This window comes from Papaver somniferum, chromosome 7 (genome assembly GCF_003573695.1).
Source record: "Papaver somniferum cultivar HN1 chromosome 7, ASM357369v1, whole genome shotgun sequence".
Taxonomy (NCBI): Eukaryota; Viridiplantae; Streptophyta; class Magnoliopsida; order Ranunculales; family Papaveraceae; genus Papaver; species Papaver somniferum.
This window is the reverse complement of record NC_039364.1, coordinates 268,591,218-268,609,593: the sequence shown is the minus strand read 5'-3', so window position 1 is coordinate 268,609,593 and position 18,376 is coordinate 268,591,218. Positions and strand designations below refer to the sequence as shown.

The following is an 18,376-nucleotide window of genomic DNA, read 5'->3' as shown; positions in this document are numbered from 1 at the left end:
GCAACATCAGATTCTTCTACTTCAGCAATAATCTTCACACACAGATAGAAATAAGAAATGGAAGCATGGAAGTAACAGTACTATTTAAAATCATAAGAGAAAATTTCTTACCTCATCTGTGTATGAGCGAAGAGCTAACAGAGTACTAGATTTCCCAGTCCTGTTATAACTATCTTCAGTTTTTGGATCTGCGGAATGTCGCAAGAGTTAGCGAACAGAATAGTAAAAAATCAATAAAGAAATATAAAATGAGTTAAAGGGGAGAAACATACCTCTTTCTCCTTCTCGGGCCAAGAGAAAACCCAAGGTTGATAAGCAGCGAGATTCGCAGGAAGAAGATTTGACCCAGCAATGTAGGGTCCTTTTAGCATTAAAGGAAAAACACACCATTTATCATCTTTGGATTGGCGAGGAGTTGTGTTTTTACCAGAATGCCAATCAATATCTTGGATAAGAATTTTGGCTTCATCAATATTATCTTTCCTTTTTAAGCGAATACCCCATCGAGTATTCTCTTTCTTCATGGAGATAAGTTCATAGTTCTCAAAGAAATTCGCCACTGTATATTTCTAAGCAACTATCTCTAGGTTTGCGAATTTAGGATCCATAAGTTCTTTGGAGTACAGAGATCCTCTACCAGCACCACGATTAGTGAACTCTAGCATCAGACGGATGCAGTCCCCACTCAGTTGGAAGATGGCTCGCGAAAATCCCGAATGAGCGAGAATTTCATAAAATAAAGGAAGATCTGGGTTATAAAGAGGAATGGGAGTACCTGCGAGAATCTGACCTAGCGAAATTATGATTGATTGATCATCACAATATTGATCAGAGAAAAGCTTGTAGAAAGAATTGATTTGGCATTCTCACCAGGAATGGTGGAGAGTATGAAACCTTTATCAGCAAGATCTTTTTGGACATCTTGCAAATTCCTCTCATATCTGTGACCACTTGGAGCCATGTTTGAATATAGAGTATGGGAACGTATAGAAAGTAAAAGGATTGAAGGAAGAAAAAATTACAGCAGCAGAATTTGCAGAAGAATAATAGAGTTGCAGAGATGAGAGAATAAAAATAAAAGAGAAAGTAAAAAGAAAAATAGAAAGAAGAGTAAGATGAATATATAAAGGAGATTTTTTTTTTACTCGAAGAAATAAACACCATTAAGACGAAGAGACGTGAGCGGTTGAAAAATTGCGGTTACAGAAGACGTGTCAAGAAACAAATGGACGAAAGAATACGTGTGATAAATGCAGAATATGAAAAGATGAGTAACCGCGGCATTTCTCACATCATTCTCTACTTTGCATAGAAGATATGAGAAGAGACAAGATGTAGGATCAGAATCTCGCAATGACAATGTTTCAGCGAAATTATCAATGACACAGCATAACAGCGTCGCAGAACAGTTTCAGAAATGATAGAATAAATGACGTCATTTAAGATCACGAGAAAGATGTGATAGTCTTGCGAAGATTAGAGAGTTTGCGAAATTAACAATTATAAGGTTGCGAGAATATCGCAGATCATATCCGAAAATAAAGGACAGATTAGCTGTCATCCACTATGTATTTTCTTATAAATAGTCGTTCGAATTGTAAAGAAAAAGGGAGATCTTTTTTGAGTAAGAAACAAGTAAATAGGAGAGAGAAATTTCAAAACAGAGATCATTCTTAATTTCTTTATCTTTTTTTGTAAGAACATTCGAAGATTAATCAATAAAATTAAGAGTGTAAACCTAAAAATGAGTTGATGAACAATGAAATCATATGAAGGGTGTAGTGTAAGATTTCCTGCAACTACAGTGGGGAAATGGGAAAAATTTAAAAGGGAAGAGAATTTGAAAGGGAGTGGGGAAAATTTAGAGTTTGAAAGGGAGTGGGATAAATGGGGGATATGATTTTGTTTTTTGATTTTTATTTTGAGCAAAGGGTATTTTAGTATTTTCATACCCAAAACTTACCCCTTAGCACATACCATGGGTATCCCCCAATTTCGCGTTCCTTATAATCTATCATTGGAGGGCATGGATGACATGATAAGTCTGTATGCCCCAAAACTATCGTGTGTGCCCCAAATGAATTGATTTTTTTTCTTAAAAATACTTCAATTAAAATAGTGTGTTGTGAATAAAAAAATATTAAAAAATTAAAATTTTAAAGACTAAATATTTTTAAAAAAGTACAAAAAGAATTATTTAAAAAATTACAAAAAATATTAAATTTAATATTTTTTAAAATAAAATATATAAATAAGGTTAATCTTTTTTAGGTATGCATAAAACATGGTTCCCAGCCAATCATTCAACTTGTACATGCTATTCTTGATTTGCATTCAAGAAAAATACGTGCATGGTACTAGGAATGTGAACAATTAATCATAGAGGATAGAGGGGTGAAATGGGGGTAAAATTTTGTGGTTTTTATAGTGCTGTAGTGAGATACTCCCACTTTCTGTTGCATCTTACAAGCTTAGTGAAGCATAAGAATCACATCGTGTTGTTTGGAAAATTCTCCTTTTGTTGGTGAACTACATATAGTGGTGTTTGGGTAATATAAGCAGTAGTCAATTCCAGAAATTAGATTGCAATTTTTTTTGTTTATTTCTCTACCAGATTGTAGAGAAATAAATGTAAATGCTGGGCTTGGGCCTGTGCTTTGCTATATGTTCTGGCAAAGAAATGACTTGTCATGCTAGTGTGGTGGAAACACGTCGGAGGGTAATACACACATACACCAAGATGGAAAATTCTAACCACCAATTCCCACCGAAATCGCGTGATTTGATTTCAGCAACAGAAAAAATAAATAAAAAAATAACGGGACACAGCTGACTAGGGACTAGGGTAAGCATCCATTAATGCTGTTTGGTCCACCACTTTCTGTTGGGATTCTCACTCAAGTCACTGTATGACCAACGACCATGGAGTTTGACTTTGAAGCCGATTTATTATTGTATCATTTCCCCCGGTCGTATGTCTTCTCATTACTCCAAGAAACCACTTGCCGGGTGGTAGTGCAGTGGATTAGAAAAAGAAATTGCAACAGGGCATGCGTTGATTATTGTAGAGGTGAGATTGGGGAAGGATAGACCTTAGTAAGTAAAGTGGCGTGTTCTCGCAGTAAGTAATCGTATCTATGATTCTATTCAAGTATCCCCTTTCTTAATTACCATCACTATAGTAGTATTCATTGTGTTGAATATTAGGTAAGCAAGCAAATGAAATAAACTAGCTATTTATAGTAATCCGGTAGTTTATAAATGGCAAAATGTGTGTTTCATCCATTTTTGTTGTTTTGTTTTGACTTTCTCGTGTAAATACAAAAGGCGGTGGTGGTGGGCAGGTAGAGAAGTATGTGTCTTTTGTTTGTTGTAATTATGAATAAATATAATATATCACGCGCCCCCTCCCTCCCTCGGGATGTAACAGCACAGCACTGATCAGAATGTTCTGATGATAACAAGGAGGACGTCGCAGCAGCAAAGAGTGTGATTTTTTAGAGTAGAGAGAAGGCTGAAAATAGTCTGCTTTTTTTTTTTCTTTTGTATACAAAAAAAAAAAAAAAAAAAAAGGAAGGAGCTTAAAGCTGTGATTTCAGTATACTCTCACTGCTGAGCTCAAACCAATTTTCCGGCGAAAGAAGAAACCGGAAGATGATGATATGAGGCATGTCTTTCTTTTTTTTTTCCTTTTTTTTGTGCATAATTTAAGTAGTAATGCTTAGTTTGATTTTAATGTGTTTGAGTGTTTCCATAAGAAGGATTTGTTGAAGTTTTCTTGTATTAATGATGTTGATTAAATTCCTACCTGCTACTGCTATTAGTGGAAGTTGATTTTTGGATTATGGTTTTTGTTTCCAATCTATTACAGTATATTTCTTGATTCTCTTGAATTCTGATTTTGTTTTAAGTGAGGATTATGATTTCGATTAAATTCCTGGTTCTATTAATGGAAGTAATAATGTAAGTGATTTTTTCGGATGTTTTTATTTTTACATAATTCTGTTAACTCTGTGTTGAGGATTATGATTAATTTTCCCTTTTTTCCAACCAGTTTAGTTCTTGATTATCTTGAAATATGATTAATTAATCTCTACTTAACCAGTTTTCAGTTCTCATTACTACCTCTAGCCGATTCCATTTCATTCTTATCTGGATTTTTTAGATTTTTACAAGCCTTTTTCCTTATTCTTTAATTTCTTGTTTTTTCTCAGTGCTTAAGTGGAAATTCCATTAAGAAACCACCATTTCATGAGCAATTGAAGCTGAATTGAACTCGTAATTAGTGAAGATGAAGTTTGGAAAGGAGTATTCGTCACAGATGTTGCCTGAGTGGAAGGAAGCATACCTAGACTATAGATATCTCAAGACATTGTTGAAAGACATACTCAGGTTCAAACGCAAGGAGGAGGAGGAGAAAGGACAAACGCAACAGAAAGCGTTGGTTCGGGATTTGACGTTGTACAGGTCTTTCAGTGGATTACACAAACGAAACAGCGATTTCAAAAATCCTAATGGAGTAGGAGATATTGAGGATCAATTTATAGTGGTCAAGGAAGTGAAGGGAGCAAACTCGAATGTGAAATACGAGACCAAGTTCGTTATACCGTCTGAAGATGCAAGTGAGCAAGAAGTAGTTTTCTTTGATAGACTTGATTATGAATTCAGCAAGGTTGATAAGTTCTACAAGGACAAGGTTGAGGAGGTTATGAACGAAGTCGCCGTGCTTAATAAACAAATGGATGCGCTAATTGCGCTACGGATCAAGGTCGAAAATCCAAGTCTTGATATGTCTGGCGCAGTAAGAGATCTCGTGGCTGATGTTGCTAGCTTGGCTACTTCAACTGTTTCTAACCCAAGCACCCCAAGAATGCCAAGTAAGTGTCATCGGAGCATCAATAGAATTGATGCGGCTGTTTTACTTTGCTATGTGCCACCTATAATGTCTCAGCGATTCTACATGGGTTAATCTGGAGATTTTTTCTTTAACTTTGTAATGTTCTTGCTACCTAGTTGCGAAGTTACACTTCCATATTTAAATGGTTCTAAAATTGCAGGAAAAGAGCAAATGTTGGTGATACAAGAAACGGGGACAGCAAATGAAAAAGATCTCGAGGACTCTAATAAAGGTGTCGATGTTGATAAAATTGATGGTGCCAATGACAACTTTAAACCAGCTCCCCTAGAAATTCTTGAACATGTTAAAATCAACAACGAACCAGAAACTCCAAAGTCAACTATAAAAGCCATGCTGCACAAGGATTCCAAAGATACGAAGTTGAAATTTAACAGGAAGCAGTTGAAAAATGCCGAAGAGCAACTCAAGCAGGTTTTTATTGAATTCCACTGGAAGCTTCGCCAACTAAAACATTATGGGTACGTAACAAGCAGTAGTTGGCTTTCAGAATTTTCCTATATATAACTTTGTGTTACTTAACATATCATTTTTACTGCTTCATGCACCAGCTTTATGAATTTGTTGGCGCTGTCGAAAGTGATGAAGAAATATGACAAGGTCAGTACCTTTCATCAGTATATCAACGCTTTCATTATTGAAGGAAAATTGTGGCAAGGATATGTACTGTCTGGATAAGGCCTGTGTTTTACTTCTAATCCAATATGCATCGTATTGATGTAGATTACATTGAGGGGTGCATCAAAATCGTACCTAAGAGCAGTGGACAACTCTTACATTGGCAGCTCTGATGAGGTTCGTTCAAATGTTTTCATTAATCATGGATAAGCAGCGCAATTTGGTCAGTCTTTATTATTTATCAATAGAATTAAATGCTTTATAAAGAAAATCCCTCTAAAAACATTGAAATTAATCATTCTAAATACAAAATTGAAGAACTCCATGGCTTGGCTGTTTGACAAATCTCTGTTCTGTATAGTTTGTAACTGTCACAGATTCAGTTTTTATAATGGCTTTAGGCGCAGTATCTTATGTGCTAGTGTCACTTCACAGATTACGACGATCTTGGAGAGAGTGGAGGCCACATTTGTTAAGCACTTTTGTAACTCAGACCGCAGAAAAGGCATGAAATCCTTAAGGCCAACAGCAAAAAAAGGAAAGCACAAAACCACGTTCTTACTAGGTAAATTGAACCTGTTCATCATGAATTAAACTTTCAAAAACAAGTTGATTTTAATTTAACATCTTAATGAGGCTAAAGTAAATAATATTGTTGTATTTCTCAGGCATTAACTAATATACTTTATTCAGGATATTTTGCTGGCGGTACGACAGCTCTTTTAGTGGCTCTTGTTTTGGTTATAAATGCGAGGAAGCTTGTGAATAAGGAAGGAAGAACTCAGTACATGGAAAACATATTTCCGCTTTATAGGCAAGTGAAGACATCAGTGACTTTTTTTCTTTCTCCTTCTCCTTCATTTCTTTTGAGTATTCAGTCTATTCTGTATTGTCGCTGACTGTATAAGCGCATTTCCTTGTTTAACTGAATTCTTTCTTTTGAGTATCTTTTCTTACGGTAGAAGCACATTTCCTTGTTTAACTGAGTTCTGCCTATCATTTTATTTCAGTTTATTTGCATATATCATCCTGCATATGCTCATGTATGCTGTGAACATATACTTCTGGAGATGTTACCGAGTCAACTATCCGTTTATATTCGGCTTCAAGCAAGGGACTGAATTGGGATATCGAGAAGTCTTTCTCCTCAGTGCTGGTCTGACATTACTTTCACTGGCTGGTGTCCTTGCAAACCTGGACATGGAGATGGAACCAGGCACTCAAAAATATCAGACAATCACCGAGTTAGTTCCTTTGGGATTAGTTACTGTAAGATTTTGAAAGCAGAAGACTCCTCTTGAAGTGAGAATTAGCTAGGAATTTGAAATACATGACTTAACCACACTTTTTCTTTGTGTTTTGTTTGCAGCTCGTACTTGCCATTGCATTTTGCCCCTTCAACATTGTATATCGTTCTGGTCGTTTTTTCTTCATCAAATCAATATGGCGCTGTATTTGTGCTCCTTTCTACAAGGTATGTCTGTATTCCATTAAAATAAAAAACTGCAGACTAAACCGATAGCTTAGATGATTTACAGTTTCTAAATCTTTGCATTCACAGGTTACGCTCATTGACTTTTTCTTGGCAGACCAACTTACTAGCCAGGTATTTATCATGCAAATCTTTGTTGCTTGATAACAAAAATAAGTATCTCTTATAAATTAACTGGTGTGCATCAATTACGTTTCAGGTCCAGGCCTTTAGGAGTCTTGAGTTCTATATTTGCTACTACGGTTGGGGAGAGTTCACCCAGAGACAGAACAGTTGCCGCCAGAGTGCCGTCTACAATTCTTTCTATTTCATTGTAGCAGTTCTCCCATACTGGTCTCGGTTGCTCCAGGTATTACCGTAATCTCATCTTGTTTTGTACTTTCTTTTGAACGATATACAAGTGTAAGACCATATGCAAGTCTGTTATAGTTATTAAAGGCACCGATTCTTAACTGTTAGCCTATAGGACCACCACATTGGCACCAAACTTTTTAAATGTCTTTTTCAGAAAAACAACTTTTTCGGGAGTTGTTGCGAATTGAACTGTGCATCAATCTTTAGTATGAAAACATAAAAAACTATGATACGGAGCGACAAAAACAATACTATACTATGGTGTGAACTCATTCAAGATGCAAAGCATACAAATCTATGGTGTGCTTAGCTTCACAGCATCAATCTTGTGTTCCTTTACGTGTGTTGTTTAGCTTCCCCAATGTGCCCATCAAACTATTAACCTTGTTAGTATGTGGTTTTATTATAGTGTCTCCGTCGGTGGGTGGAAGAGAAAGATGTGTCTCAGGCATTCAATGGTTTAAAATACCTCCTGACAATAATTGCAGTCCTAATGAGGACAGCGTTCGATTTAAAGAAGGGAACGAGTTGGAGAGTAGTGGCTGGAGTGAGCTCTGCCGTTGCAGCAATCATGAATACTTATTGGGACATTGTCAAGGATTGGGGGCTTCTTCAACGGCATTCAAAGAACCCTTGGCTGAGAGACAAACTTGTCATCTCACACAATAGCGTCTACTTCATAGCCATGGTATGTATGTATGCTATAGTCCTATCATCAGGCCATGACATTGCATCATGTTTTTAAGTTCGAAATTCTCAAATACTCAAAAATTTCTTTATTATGATGCAGGTGCTTGATGTCATTCTAAGACTTGCTTGGCTGCAATCCGTTTTGAACTTCCATGTGACATTCTTGCATCGAACAGCCTTAACCACCATAGTAGCATGTCTGGAGATTCTCCGTCGAGGGATGTGGAATTTTTTCAGGTATGTATGTTACTATTGTCTCATTGACCACGTAATGCTGAACCTCAGGATGAGAATATGGGTTGGTGTGGTCCATATATTTTTCATTTCTTAAATGAGACACAAATTACGAGATTATTTGACATGGCATGAGGACATCAGTTGCCACATCCATGCCATGTGACCTGATAAAATGTTGCATACAGACACTTACCCTGTCTGTTCTTATATTTTTTCTGATACAAGTTTTATTATTATTTTAAAGTTTTAACCAAACTGGAACTGGGTACTGTGAATGAATCAGGTTGGAGAACGAGCACTTGAACAATGTTGGAAAGTTCCGTGCATTCAAGTCAGTCCCACTCCCTTTCAGTTACTATGATGAAGAGAGTAGTGGCAAGGATGAAGATAGTAGCAAGGATGACTAGAAAACTAACAGTTGAAATGTTACACCACTTGAAAGCCTAAGAGACAACTGAATGACACACCCCCAGCTATTCAAATTTCTGGGGACTTGTAAATCTATCGAGCAAACTGTGTAGGCTTCCTGATGATTCGAGTAAGACGATCTAGTGTCAGTATTCAAAGTTCTTGCCAATTTCCATCAAGGTTGAAGAGGTAACTGGTAAAAGCTCTGTCAGATATCGTTACCAGAATGACTGCCCAGCTCTTGTTTTTACGTCTAACAACATCCAGAAATGATTTGCTAGTCTGGTTGTTCAGCTAAGCACAAAGCTAAAGATCACATGGATGGATATCATACTCTCATGCCATAGTTTCTGTTTCATTTTTTTCCTCCCTTCAAGCCAATCATTCAACTTGTAAATATATACATTACTTTAATTGTATCTAAAAAAAATGCGAACAATCAATCATCGGTTTGGAATTGATTAGAGATATAAACCAAAATTATCACTGTAAAAAATACTACTTTGATTATGCTCTTACTTCCTTAAAGTAAACAAAAACTCGAACATAGAGACCAGAACATTGCCAGCAGTTAAATGAAATCACCAAGGATCGTCGAGCCCTCTTTGAAACTCTGCTGGACGTGGCTTTCAGAGTTTCAATTTCTCTTTCAAATTACAAGGACTTTCTTTAGTTCAAGAAGTCGTTTTTCAAGAGCTAATTTCTTCCCTTCGAGACTCAGACCCATGGTTTCTCGCGCTGCTTGAAATTTTTTACCAACAGGAAGCTTGTTGAACTGACAGAGACCCATGGCAAGCACCAATGAAGACAACAAATAGTCACCTTCACTAATTGAAATGAAATAGCAACCTACGAGTCAGGTAGTTTATGATCCGCTCCTGTGCATCCGCATCCACCAAGGTAACTTTGGTTTCCTTTGCGGATAGAATTGACCAAAATTTAGAGGAAAGACCCTGAGAGTAAAAAGTAAAAACCAAAAAAATTCTGACAGATTGAGCGGTATTTCGATCTGCAGTGAAATCCAATCAAATTGTCTCTCTCATTTTGGATTTCAGTGCATCTTAGACAAAATCCCAAGTGTTAGTTACATAGAAGAAGGATTCTTTGGGTGCCTAGTGAACGAATCATTCTTTTAGAACCGCGGAAATGGAAGCTTACTTTGCTTGCAACTTCCAAACAGGAAAACACATAACCTGTAACTTATTCCTCCCAATCTAGACCAATTAAGGTCGGCTCGAACATCTTGCCAAAAATGTACTGGTTTTTACCATCGGTGTAAATGGTCATACCGTAAGGAAAAAATACTTCTATATCACGCCACATTTCATCCGGCTTGCTTTGGTACACGTAATTACTGTACAAACAAATAAACAATTTTTAAGTCTTGCAAGCAACACAGCAAACCCAAGTGATGCCATTGCAGTAATCTGTGAATAACCAGAGAATAAATGAAGCTTTGACATGATACACAAAAGAAACTATTTCAATGATGCAACAACTCATATTTACCTGCCAACTAGATATACTTCTGACTTTAAATCAATATACTTGAGATCTGGTGCTTTGTCACGTAATTCGAACTTTGGTTCAAGAAAAATAACAACCATAGCAATACCATACTCATCATCGCCATGAGTTTTACTCGATGCAGAAGAATCCCCCCATACAATGCTGTCAGGATACTCAGACTTTCTCACGAGCTTTAACCCTACAAGAAAAGTTCACCCGGAAAGTGTAACCAGACCGAAGGATAGGATATCAGCATTAAGCACATAAAAAATATGAAATCTAAGATGCAGGGGTACTCACCTCTCACTACGTAACTGCTATACTCAACAGCACTCAGAATTTCACCAACACAGCGCGTACTAAAAGCTTTAGGCTTGATCACCAGAAAGGTCATGCGCTCCTTCAAAAAACAGTCATGAAGATCCCTGTTGCCATTATTGCAAAGAGTGAATAACCAAAATAACAGGAGGCTGGTTATCAATACAATAGGTCTGATTCGAAATCCTACATGCTGGTATGGTACAAGCGGAAGCGATTAAGAGACAAGGAGAATCCACTCCTTAATAGCGAGCCGCAGCTGATTACAATGATAAACCAAATGGCTATTTATAGCCATGGATCCGACCTGAACTGAACTGTGTGGTCTATCCTAACAACCTAAACTCCTAGATATCCTGCCGATAACAATACCATCACTTATCCTATTTGACTCCTGCAACTAACTAGCACACTCAAAGTAAATCCTAACTGAACAGATTAAAAGACTAAAGACTAAGCAATGGACCTGTACTTGACTAACAAGACTCGCCTAATAAAAGGGCTTCAAATACGTCCTGTATCAGGCTCCCCTACTGCGACGAAACTCGTCTCGAGTTTATACTGGAAATGACAAATTGACGAAATAGTTTTGGTATTCCCACATCCTGTAAAGCAGCTTGACCTCGAGTTGTGCAGTGGAATCATCAAGTGTTCACAAAACAAACTAGGATTCAGGTAAGAACTTGACTTGTGTTTCCCGTATAGCTTTGTTTTTCGTCTGGGGTGTGTAAACTCCAATAACAACTTCTGAACACCAGCGTAAAAACACCCATAAGAGACTGGTTGCACTTCAAATGGACCCACATAATCATAGGGAACAAAATAACCAGCATCCACTCTACTGACTTTAACTATCATTAACTCATAAGCTTTAACTAACACGCCTCCCTTGTCTGCAACACCAATCTCTACTGACTTTGGGACCAACATACAACCAAATGAATTCCTTTGTAAATCCCTATTAACCATTGCCTCATTTTCGCTGTTTGTCTGCTCTTGCAAGCCCAATTTATCAACTGTTAGGCAGAAAGTCTTCAACTGTACATCTTCTTCTCCTTTACAAGGTCGAAGAGTTGGTATAAGAATCATCTTAATCTCCCCCCACATGAACTCATAAGCATTGTCTCGGCTTTTACGAACTGCGCCAACATCAAACAACCATGGTCTTCCCAACACGATGTCGCATACATCCATGTCAACGATTTCATGAAAATGTGAATTAGAATAATGCTTACCGAATGACAATGGAAATCTACAACCACCCATCCGCATGATTGCTCCTCCTGTATTAGACCACTCAATGCAATCTGGTCGAGCGTACCAATCTACTTCGAGACCCATCAACTGTACTGCTTTAATTGACACCAAGTTCTCTTCACAACTCTCATCGATTACAAAATGGTATTTTTTTTCCATTAACAATTCCAGAAAATTTAGATAACCTAATTTTCCGATCATGTGTAGCACAAATATTGTCCATAGAGCTGCTCTACGTTTTCCTTTGGGAACTTGGTCATACACGGAACCCAAACGTCCAGTGATTTGGAAATTGGCCGACTACTTAATAGAAAATGGGTTTCTGCTGGGCTTTATTGAAGGAAGTTATAATCATTAAAAAAGAGTGGCCGAGATGTAATTTTTTTTTACCTTAGCCAAACAAGACTTAGTTCGGAGTTCTGGCTCTTTCTTTCACCCTTCGTAAGCGACGTAAACCCTAGAGTTTCACAAACACAGCAAGGAGAAAAACAAGAAATAACACAGCAAACCAACAAATGATGAGCGAGATAGTTACCCAGCGCAGTGGTGCGGAATGATAAACAAGAAAGAGATCTTCAACTGCTCCTTTCTCTTTCTGAAAATTTTCTTTTGCAGTTGTTTTTTTTTTTTTGGGTAAAAACCTAGAGATCACAGGAATTTTCGACTGATTCTTCTAGGCGGCCTCGCAGACGAACAGCGCATGAAACACATGCTCTGATTACCATTTGGTATGGCACAAGCGGAAGCAATTAAGAGACAAGGAGAATCCACTCCTTAATGGTGATGGTAGAACACTCCAATCCAGGAGTAAAATACTCTAATCCAAGAGTTAAAGAGAACAACAATCAATGGTATTAACCAACAACTTCATAGTTTTCATTAAACGGTAATAGCGAGCCGCAGCTGATTACAATGATAAACCAAATGGCTATTTATAGCCATGTGTAGATGGTGGATTTTCGACAAAGGTCAAAATCGTAAACCCATAATTATACGAACTCCTGATCCAGCAATCAGATGTGAGTATTGAGACACAGGTCTCTCATCGAATCCTCTGACTGAGAATACTTTCTCTCGGAGTACATGCAGATATGTAGTCTCTCGTCTGGACAACAACATATCTCATGAATACTGAACATTTCAGTAATTATTTATATATAGAATCACGAGATTAACGGCTCCTCGACAGCTTGCTCTGCTAGTATAGAGCGATAACGTCTTCAGGATACAAACAACAGTTTTCCTTGACTATATAAAGGATATGAAGCTCCAGCAAGCTCATGTCAGAATAATTAATGCTCATAGACAGCTTGCTCTGCTAGTATAGAGCCATAAGTTAATTATTCCTAAATTCTTGGATTCATCCACTGAATTTCCGAAAATATTCAAATATTTTCGCAATATTTCGTTACTTCAATCTATGATTCTTCCCAGCAGAATTCCATGGGTTAGTAATTAATATTCAACGCACGGGCGTCTGATCTACCTCCGAGTAAGCCCCAACTCAAATGGTGTAAGTGTACTCAACGATGATGCATTAATAATCACCGCATGAACGAGTATTTCAAAATACGACGAAACGATGAACCTATGCAAAATAGGAAGGAAAATAATAAATAATTAAATATTGACCAAGGTGCTGAGAGATTGGGCTCACTGGCCGGCCGTGCCGTGGCCAATCCCACTCCAGTTTTATATTTTATCATATTTTTTGTTATTTTCCTTGATCTTATGAAAATCCTTTCATTCGAACAAGTATCCTTCGTTTTGAGGAAACTCCTCAGTTTCATGGTGTTTCCTTCGCACCAAGGAAATAATGTAAAATTGGGAAAAACATTGTGGGGCCGTGATTATTGGCCAACCGGCCATGCCTTGATCCCGGACGGCCCCGCACCTCATGGTTCCTCATTATTTTCCTAATTTCATGAAAACTCCTTAATCTCATGGTATTTTCATAAATCCATGAAAAATATAATATAAAATTACGGAAACCCGTGGGTCCGGACCCAAGCCGGCCGGCCATGCCCATGGAAACTCTTTCACTTCAAGGAAACTCCTTAATTTAAACAAATTCCTTAATTTCATGATATTTTCATAAATTCATGAAAAATAATATAAAATTAGGAAAAGCACCACGGGACGTGGTCACTGGCCGGCAGACCATGGATTGGCCTTAGGGGTCTCACGCTTCATCATTCCTTTATTTTATAATTATTTTCCTTCATCTCATGAAGTTTCATCAGTTTCAGCAAAACCCTGATTTTGTCATATTTTCTCGAATGGTTGCTCAAACGCACGCCAAAAAATATCAAAATTCTCAGGACTGAGACACGGACGTGTTGGCGACGTGAGCATGTTACCTTGACCGACCATGGTTGCCTCTTTGGCTTGTAAGAAGCCGGTCCCACGTATTTTCACGATTTGACCTAATTTGCGCAATTGCACGTATTAGGTCCAAAACTCTTCCAAATAATTTTGGAATTTCATGGAGTGATCGTCAGTCGATCCCGTGATGACCCAGGGCCGGTTTCATGACCCCTTGGTCGGTCCCTCACCTTTTCAGAATTAATTAGGTTTTATCACCTAAGGCTCAGAGGAGCATTTTTCGAATAAATGATTAAACCAGCATTTAATCATTCTTTCATCAACAAATCACCAACTCTTCAAGAGACCTTGGTATTTTCTCACATGAGCATATGGGCACTACATGGTCGATCCATGATCCCATGTAGCCGATCCCTCCTTCATTCCATGGTTGATTTTGAAATAAACCATCAATTGGTCATTAATTGATAAGATTAGGGTTTCTGAGTCCAAGGATCATAATTCCAGATTCGAACACTAATAACTTTGCGATGATCTCATGATCAATATTCTTATTAATTATGATCGGTTCAACTACCAGTATTCTAATTAATTATTTTGGTCACGCTACCAGTAATTCATCAGACGAGCAACACTTGCTCAGATAAGAAATATTTGCTCAAATCAAGGAATTCTGGTTCAACTATTAATATTCAACAATTCATCGAATGAGCAATACTTGATCGCCTCAACTATCAACGTGAGAATTATACCTCTGTCTCAACAGACACGTTCAATTCATGAGTTTCAGAACATTTTGCAAAATCGTGTTCAACTCAGAAAATACATGGACTCATCGTCCCATAAAGTCATGAAGTCAATAACTGACTAATTAACCACGAGATGTCAATCGTGTCACGTGGGGGCATATTAACTAGGGTTTTGGTATGGCGGTCTACGGCACGTGTGTTCATACACACGATGGAATGTGAGAAAGTCGTGCAATCAGTTGAAGGAGTTAACAAAGTAGTGGATGGAAAATTAACCAAGTCTCCGCACGATGAGGAACTGGTTTCAAACACGATTTTCATTTCCCCACTCTTTGATTCCATCAACTGTCACACTTCATGGGATCATGATGTCTACAATTCCAGCAATATAAATAAGTCTCTGAAATCATGATTGAAGATACAAGAATCTCACGTCTCACATACAACACGAGATCAACACCTCATCAATTGAGCAATTACTATCAACTGAGCAATTTCAATCATTCGGAACTTATCTTATTCAGAATACATAACACACCCATAATCTTTGATTACCATTGATTCCACACATTTCTCAGCTTCCCTCCTACAGATCAACCCATTCTCTCTTGTGACCGAATTTACACCATGGATCCGACCTGAACTGTGTATTATATCCTAACAACTTAAACTCCTAGATATCCTGCCGATAGCAATACCATCACTTATCTTATTTGACTCCTACAACTAACTAGCACACTCAAAGTAAATCCTAACTGAACATATTAAAAGACTAAAGACTAAGCAATGGACCTGTACTTGACTAACAAGACTCGCCTAATAAAAGGGCTTCAAATACGTCCCGTATCACATGCTGCAAATTATATACTGCCCAACATGATGACATGGTTACCGCTTCATTTTAGATTAATCTGATACATCATTTGGAATTCTGAATCAGAAACTTACAATTCATTCAATCTTCCATAGTATTGATCATTCTTCATTGTATCATAAAGTCTTTCCACGGGGCCACGTGTTTTCCCCCTGCAAGCAAGTATACCAGATGAGATCTCTCAGTGGCTTTGCTATCTTGGCCGAACCACATCTCAATATCTCGCTTCGCACTGTAAGCTGAGTTGCTGCTGTAAGATGTTTTCCTGTCGAACAAAAATAAAATAAAATGTACTTTACTTAAAGTTGGAATCCTAAAGCAATTCAAATTTAACGGGATATATGTTGGGAAAATTGGTACCCTAGCGCAGTGGAATCACAGGATCACAAAGGGCAATTGACGATTTAAACCAAACATGGGAGAAATAATAAGAAAGAGACAGAAGATAAGAAGCACACAACCACAACACAAGATATACGTGGTTCATCTTTACATGCTACATCCACGGCCAACACCACCAGAAAAACTTCCATTAAACAAAGAACACTACATGCTCTTTTCGCAAACCAAGACAAGGCCAAAGAGTTAACAAGACATACCCGAGAACGCCATTGAAGAAACCATAGAAACCAACTCTCTAACATTCGCCAAACCAGCCTCGTGTCTTCTCTTCTACACCGTATTCCCAGTTGCTAATAACAGAGGAGAAACATGGAAACACTAGAAACCTGGTTTAGGGAAAATCCCCAAACCCTAAACACTAGAACACCAAAATCCTCTCTCTACAAGTGTTTCCCTCACACCCATATTGACCTTCACGGTAGCACACGATCCTCCCTACCAAAGAGACCAAAAACCTAAGCACAAGGTTTTACCACTCTTCTAGGTTGGATTGATTACAACTCTAAAATTCTAACATTATATATAGAGATCACAAGCCTAGACCTCAAGAAAACTTATCTTTAGGAACAAGCTATTTTTCCTAACTTGGACCCTAAGTTCCTAAACTTTTGGAATAAGTTTTCTCAAGATAGAGTTTAACCAAAGTCAAACTCTTGACCGCCGGCAAAACCTACAATATATAGTGAAATGTTAGGCTTACCCGTTAGAACTCCAAAAGAAAGCTTGCTCCCGATCCGATGCAAGTTCATTAACTTTTTGGACAACTTCATGTCCCTCCAGTATCATAGCAACAACAGGACCAGAGGATAAGTAATCCACCCAATAAAGATAAGGACATTCACCATGAGGTTCCGCTCCAACATTTTTGAAGTGCTTTTCGATGAATTTCTTAGTCACATCCATAAGCATCATGCCTTGAGAAGGACAAACCAAATAAGATATATGTTGCCGATTAATTGTAGCATGGAATGAGTACTTTAAAAATAAATCAAATCAAATCGGGTTTACCTTCCAAGTGAAATTTATTTTCCTCAAGGAAGCTCACAAGAGCACTAATATAGGAAGCTTTGAAGAAAACGGAAAATGCCAAGACAAAAGTCTTTTCTCCGTGTTCTTCTATTTTGGTTTCGTCTCCTCCTCCATTCCTTGCCTTCCTAAACCAGGGACAATCACATGAAATTATATTTTCACAAAGAAAAACCCTAAAATCAGTTCGTAGAAAGTTAAATCTAGGAATTACTGGTTAATCCAGTATTAGGAGAACCGGTTACTCTATAGTCCAGCACCGGAAAACAGTTACCCGCTGGTCCAAAAACATGTTTTTGGACTAGAACTTATATTCTCTCATCCAGCACACGTGCGAGTCCTTAATATCATTTTTATTTTTTTCCTAAATTACCCTGCTGCAACGACAACTACTAAGAGAAAATCAAATCAAGTTATGCTTCTTTCTTTTTTGTTCTTCATCTCAGATCTGAATCTCTCTCTGCTCCTGATGTTTTATCTTAAATTTCTAGGGTTTAGCTCATATAGTTTGCTACAATCTCCAGGTATTTTGCTATAATCTCTTTTATTCTCTAATTATTATTTTTTGTTCATTATGATCAACTCGATTTCATAATTTTGACGAATTTTTTTCCGTTGTTCTCTTTCTCGATTAGTAAATAATCGATATTCTATGATGCACATGGTACAATTTCATGATTTAATTCCGTTTCTATTCGTGTTTTAAGCGATTTTGTTGATTTTTTAAAATCAGATTTTGTTATCGACCTATTTTTGTTCATTAAGTCGTCGTTTTGATTTGGTTTTGACAATTTGTTTTAATGGTGCTTCGTTGAGTTAATTTGAACATTATTATGTTTACTTCATAGATCGGTTAGCTAAATTTTTTTTTATATTCTTATTTTGATCAATAGAAGTAAGTTTGATTTTTAGACAGAATATTCGTTGACGCTACACATATTTCTGTAGCGATTTTGCGGTACATATTTGCATGTACTGTTTGTATAAACCTATTGAAGAACAAAATATAAGTGAGTTTGAGGCAGATGAAAAGAGATTTAGAGAAACTTGACTGGACAAGAACAAGTTGCTCGGATTTATGTAAGTAATCATTGATTTTTTTTATATAAATTTGGATATCAAACAAACACAGCTACGCAAGTGTTTTTTGCTTCATTTGGGTGGGAAACTATGCAAATTTTTCTTGCTTCAATTGGTAATTT

General features: G+C 37.3%; 2 protein-coding genes across 2 annotated transcripts; one reads left to right on the top strand and one right to left on the bottom strand.

Moving 5' to 3' along the window:
- The first annotated feature begins 3,436 nt into the window (after positions 1 to 3,436).
- On the top strand, positions 3,437 to 9,388 carry LOC113300389 (phosphate transporter PHO1 homolog 8-like). Its single transcript, XM_026549610.1, has 14 exons — positions 3,437 to 3,667; positions 4,215 to 4,877; positions 5,058 to 5,376; positions 5,467 to 5,515; positions 5,639 to 5,710; positions 5,969 to 6,098; positions 6,227 to 6,347; positions 6,544 to 6,802; positions 6,903 to 7,007; positions 7,095 to 7,139; positions 7,225 to 7,374; positions 7,789 to 8,067; positions 8,170 to 8,306; positions 8,590 to 9,388. Exons 2-14 carry the CDS (start codon positions 4,292 to 4,294, stop codon positions 8,711 to 8,713), a joined length of 2,376 nt encoding a protein of 791 aa, XP_026405395.1. The 5' UTR covers positions 3,437 to 3,667; positions 4,215 to 4,291; the 3' UTR covers positions 8,714 to 9,388.
- A 6,380-nt stretch (positions 9,389 to 15,768) lies between these two features.
- LOC113296590 (nucleoside diphosphate kinase-like) lies at positions 15,769 to 17,051 on the bottom strand. Its single transcript, XM_026544893.1, has 3 exons — positions 16,849 to 17,051; positions 15,915 to 16,011; positions 15,769 to 15,783 (listed from the first exon to the last, which is right to left on the bottom strand). Exons 1-3 carry the CDS (start codon positions 17,049 to 17,051, stop codon positions 15,769 to 15,771), a joined length of 315 nt encoding a protein of 104 aa, XP_026400678.1.
- Positions 17,052 to 18,376: the final 1,325 nt, after the last annotated feature.

Coding starts and splice junctions, on each gene's coding strand:
- LOC113300389 (XM_026549610.1), top strand. CDS start 4,292: ATGAAGTTTGGAAAGGAGTATTCGTCACAGATGTTGCCTGAGTGGAAG. Junction 4,878..5,057: donor AAGCACCCCAAGAATGCCAA/GTAAGTGTCATC, acceptor CTAAAATTGCAG/GAAAAGAGCAAATGTTGGTG. Junction 7,140..7,224: donor CAGACCAACTTACTAGCCAG/GTATTTATCATG, acceptor ATTACGTTTCAG/GTCCAGGCCTTTAGGAGTCT.
- LOC113296590 (XM_026544893.1), bottom strand. CDS start 17,051: ATGGATGTGACTAAGAAATTCATCGAAAAGCACTTCAAAAATGTTGGA. Junction 16,012..16,848: donor TTCTTTTGGAGTTCTAACGG/GTAAGCCTAACA, acceptor TTTGTTCGACAG/GAAAACATCTTACAGCAGCA.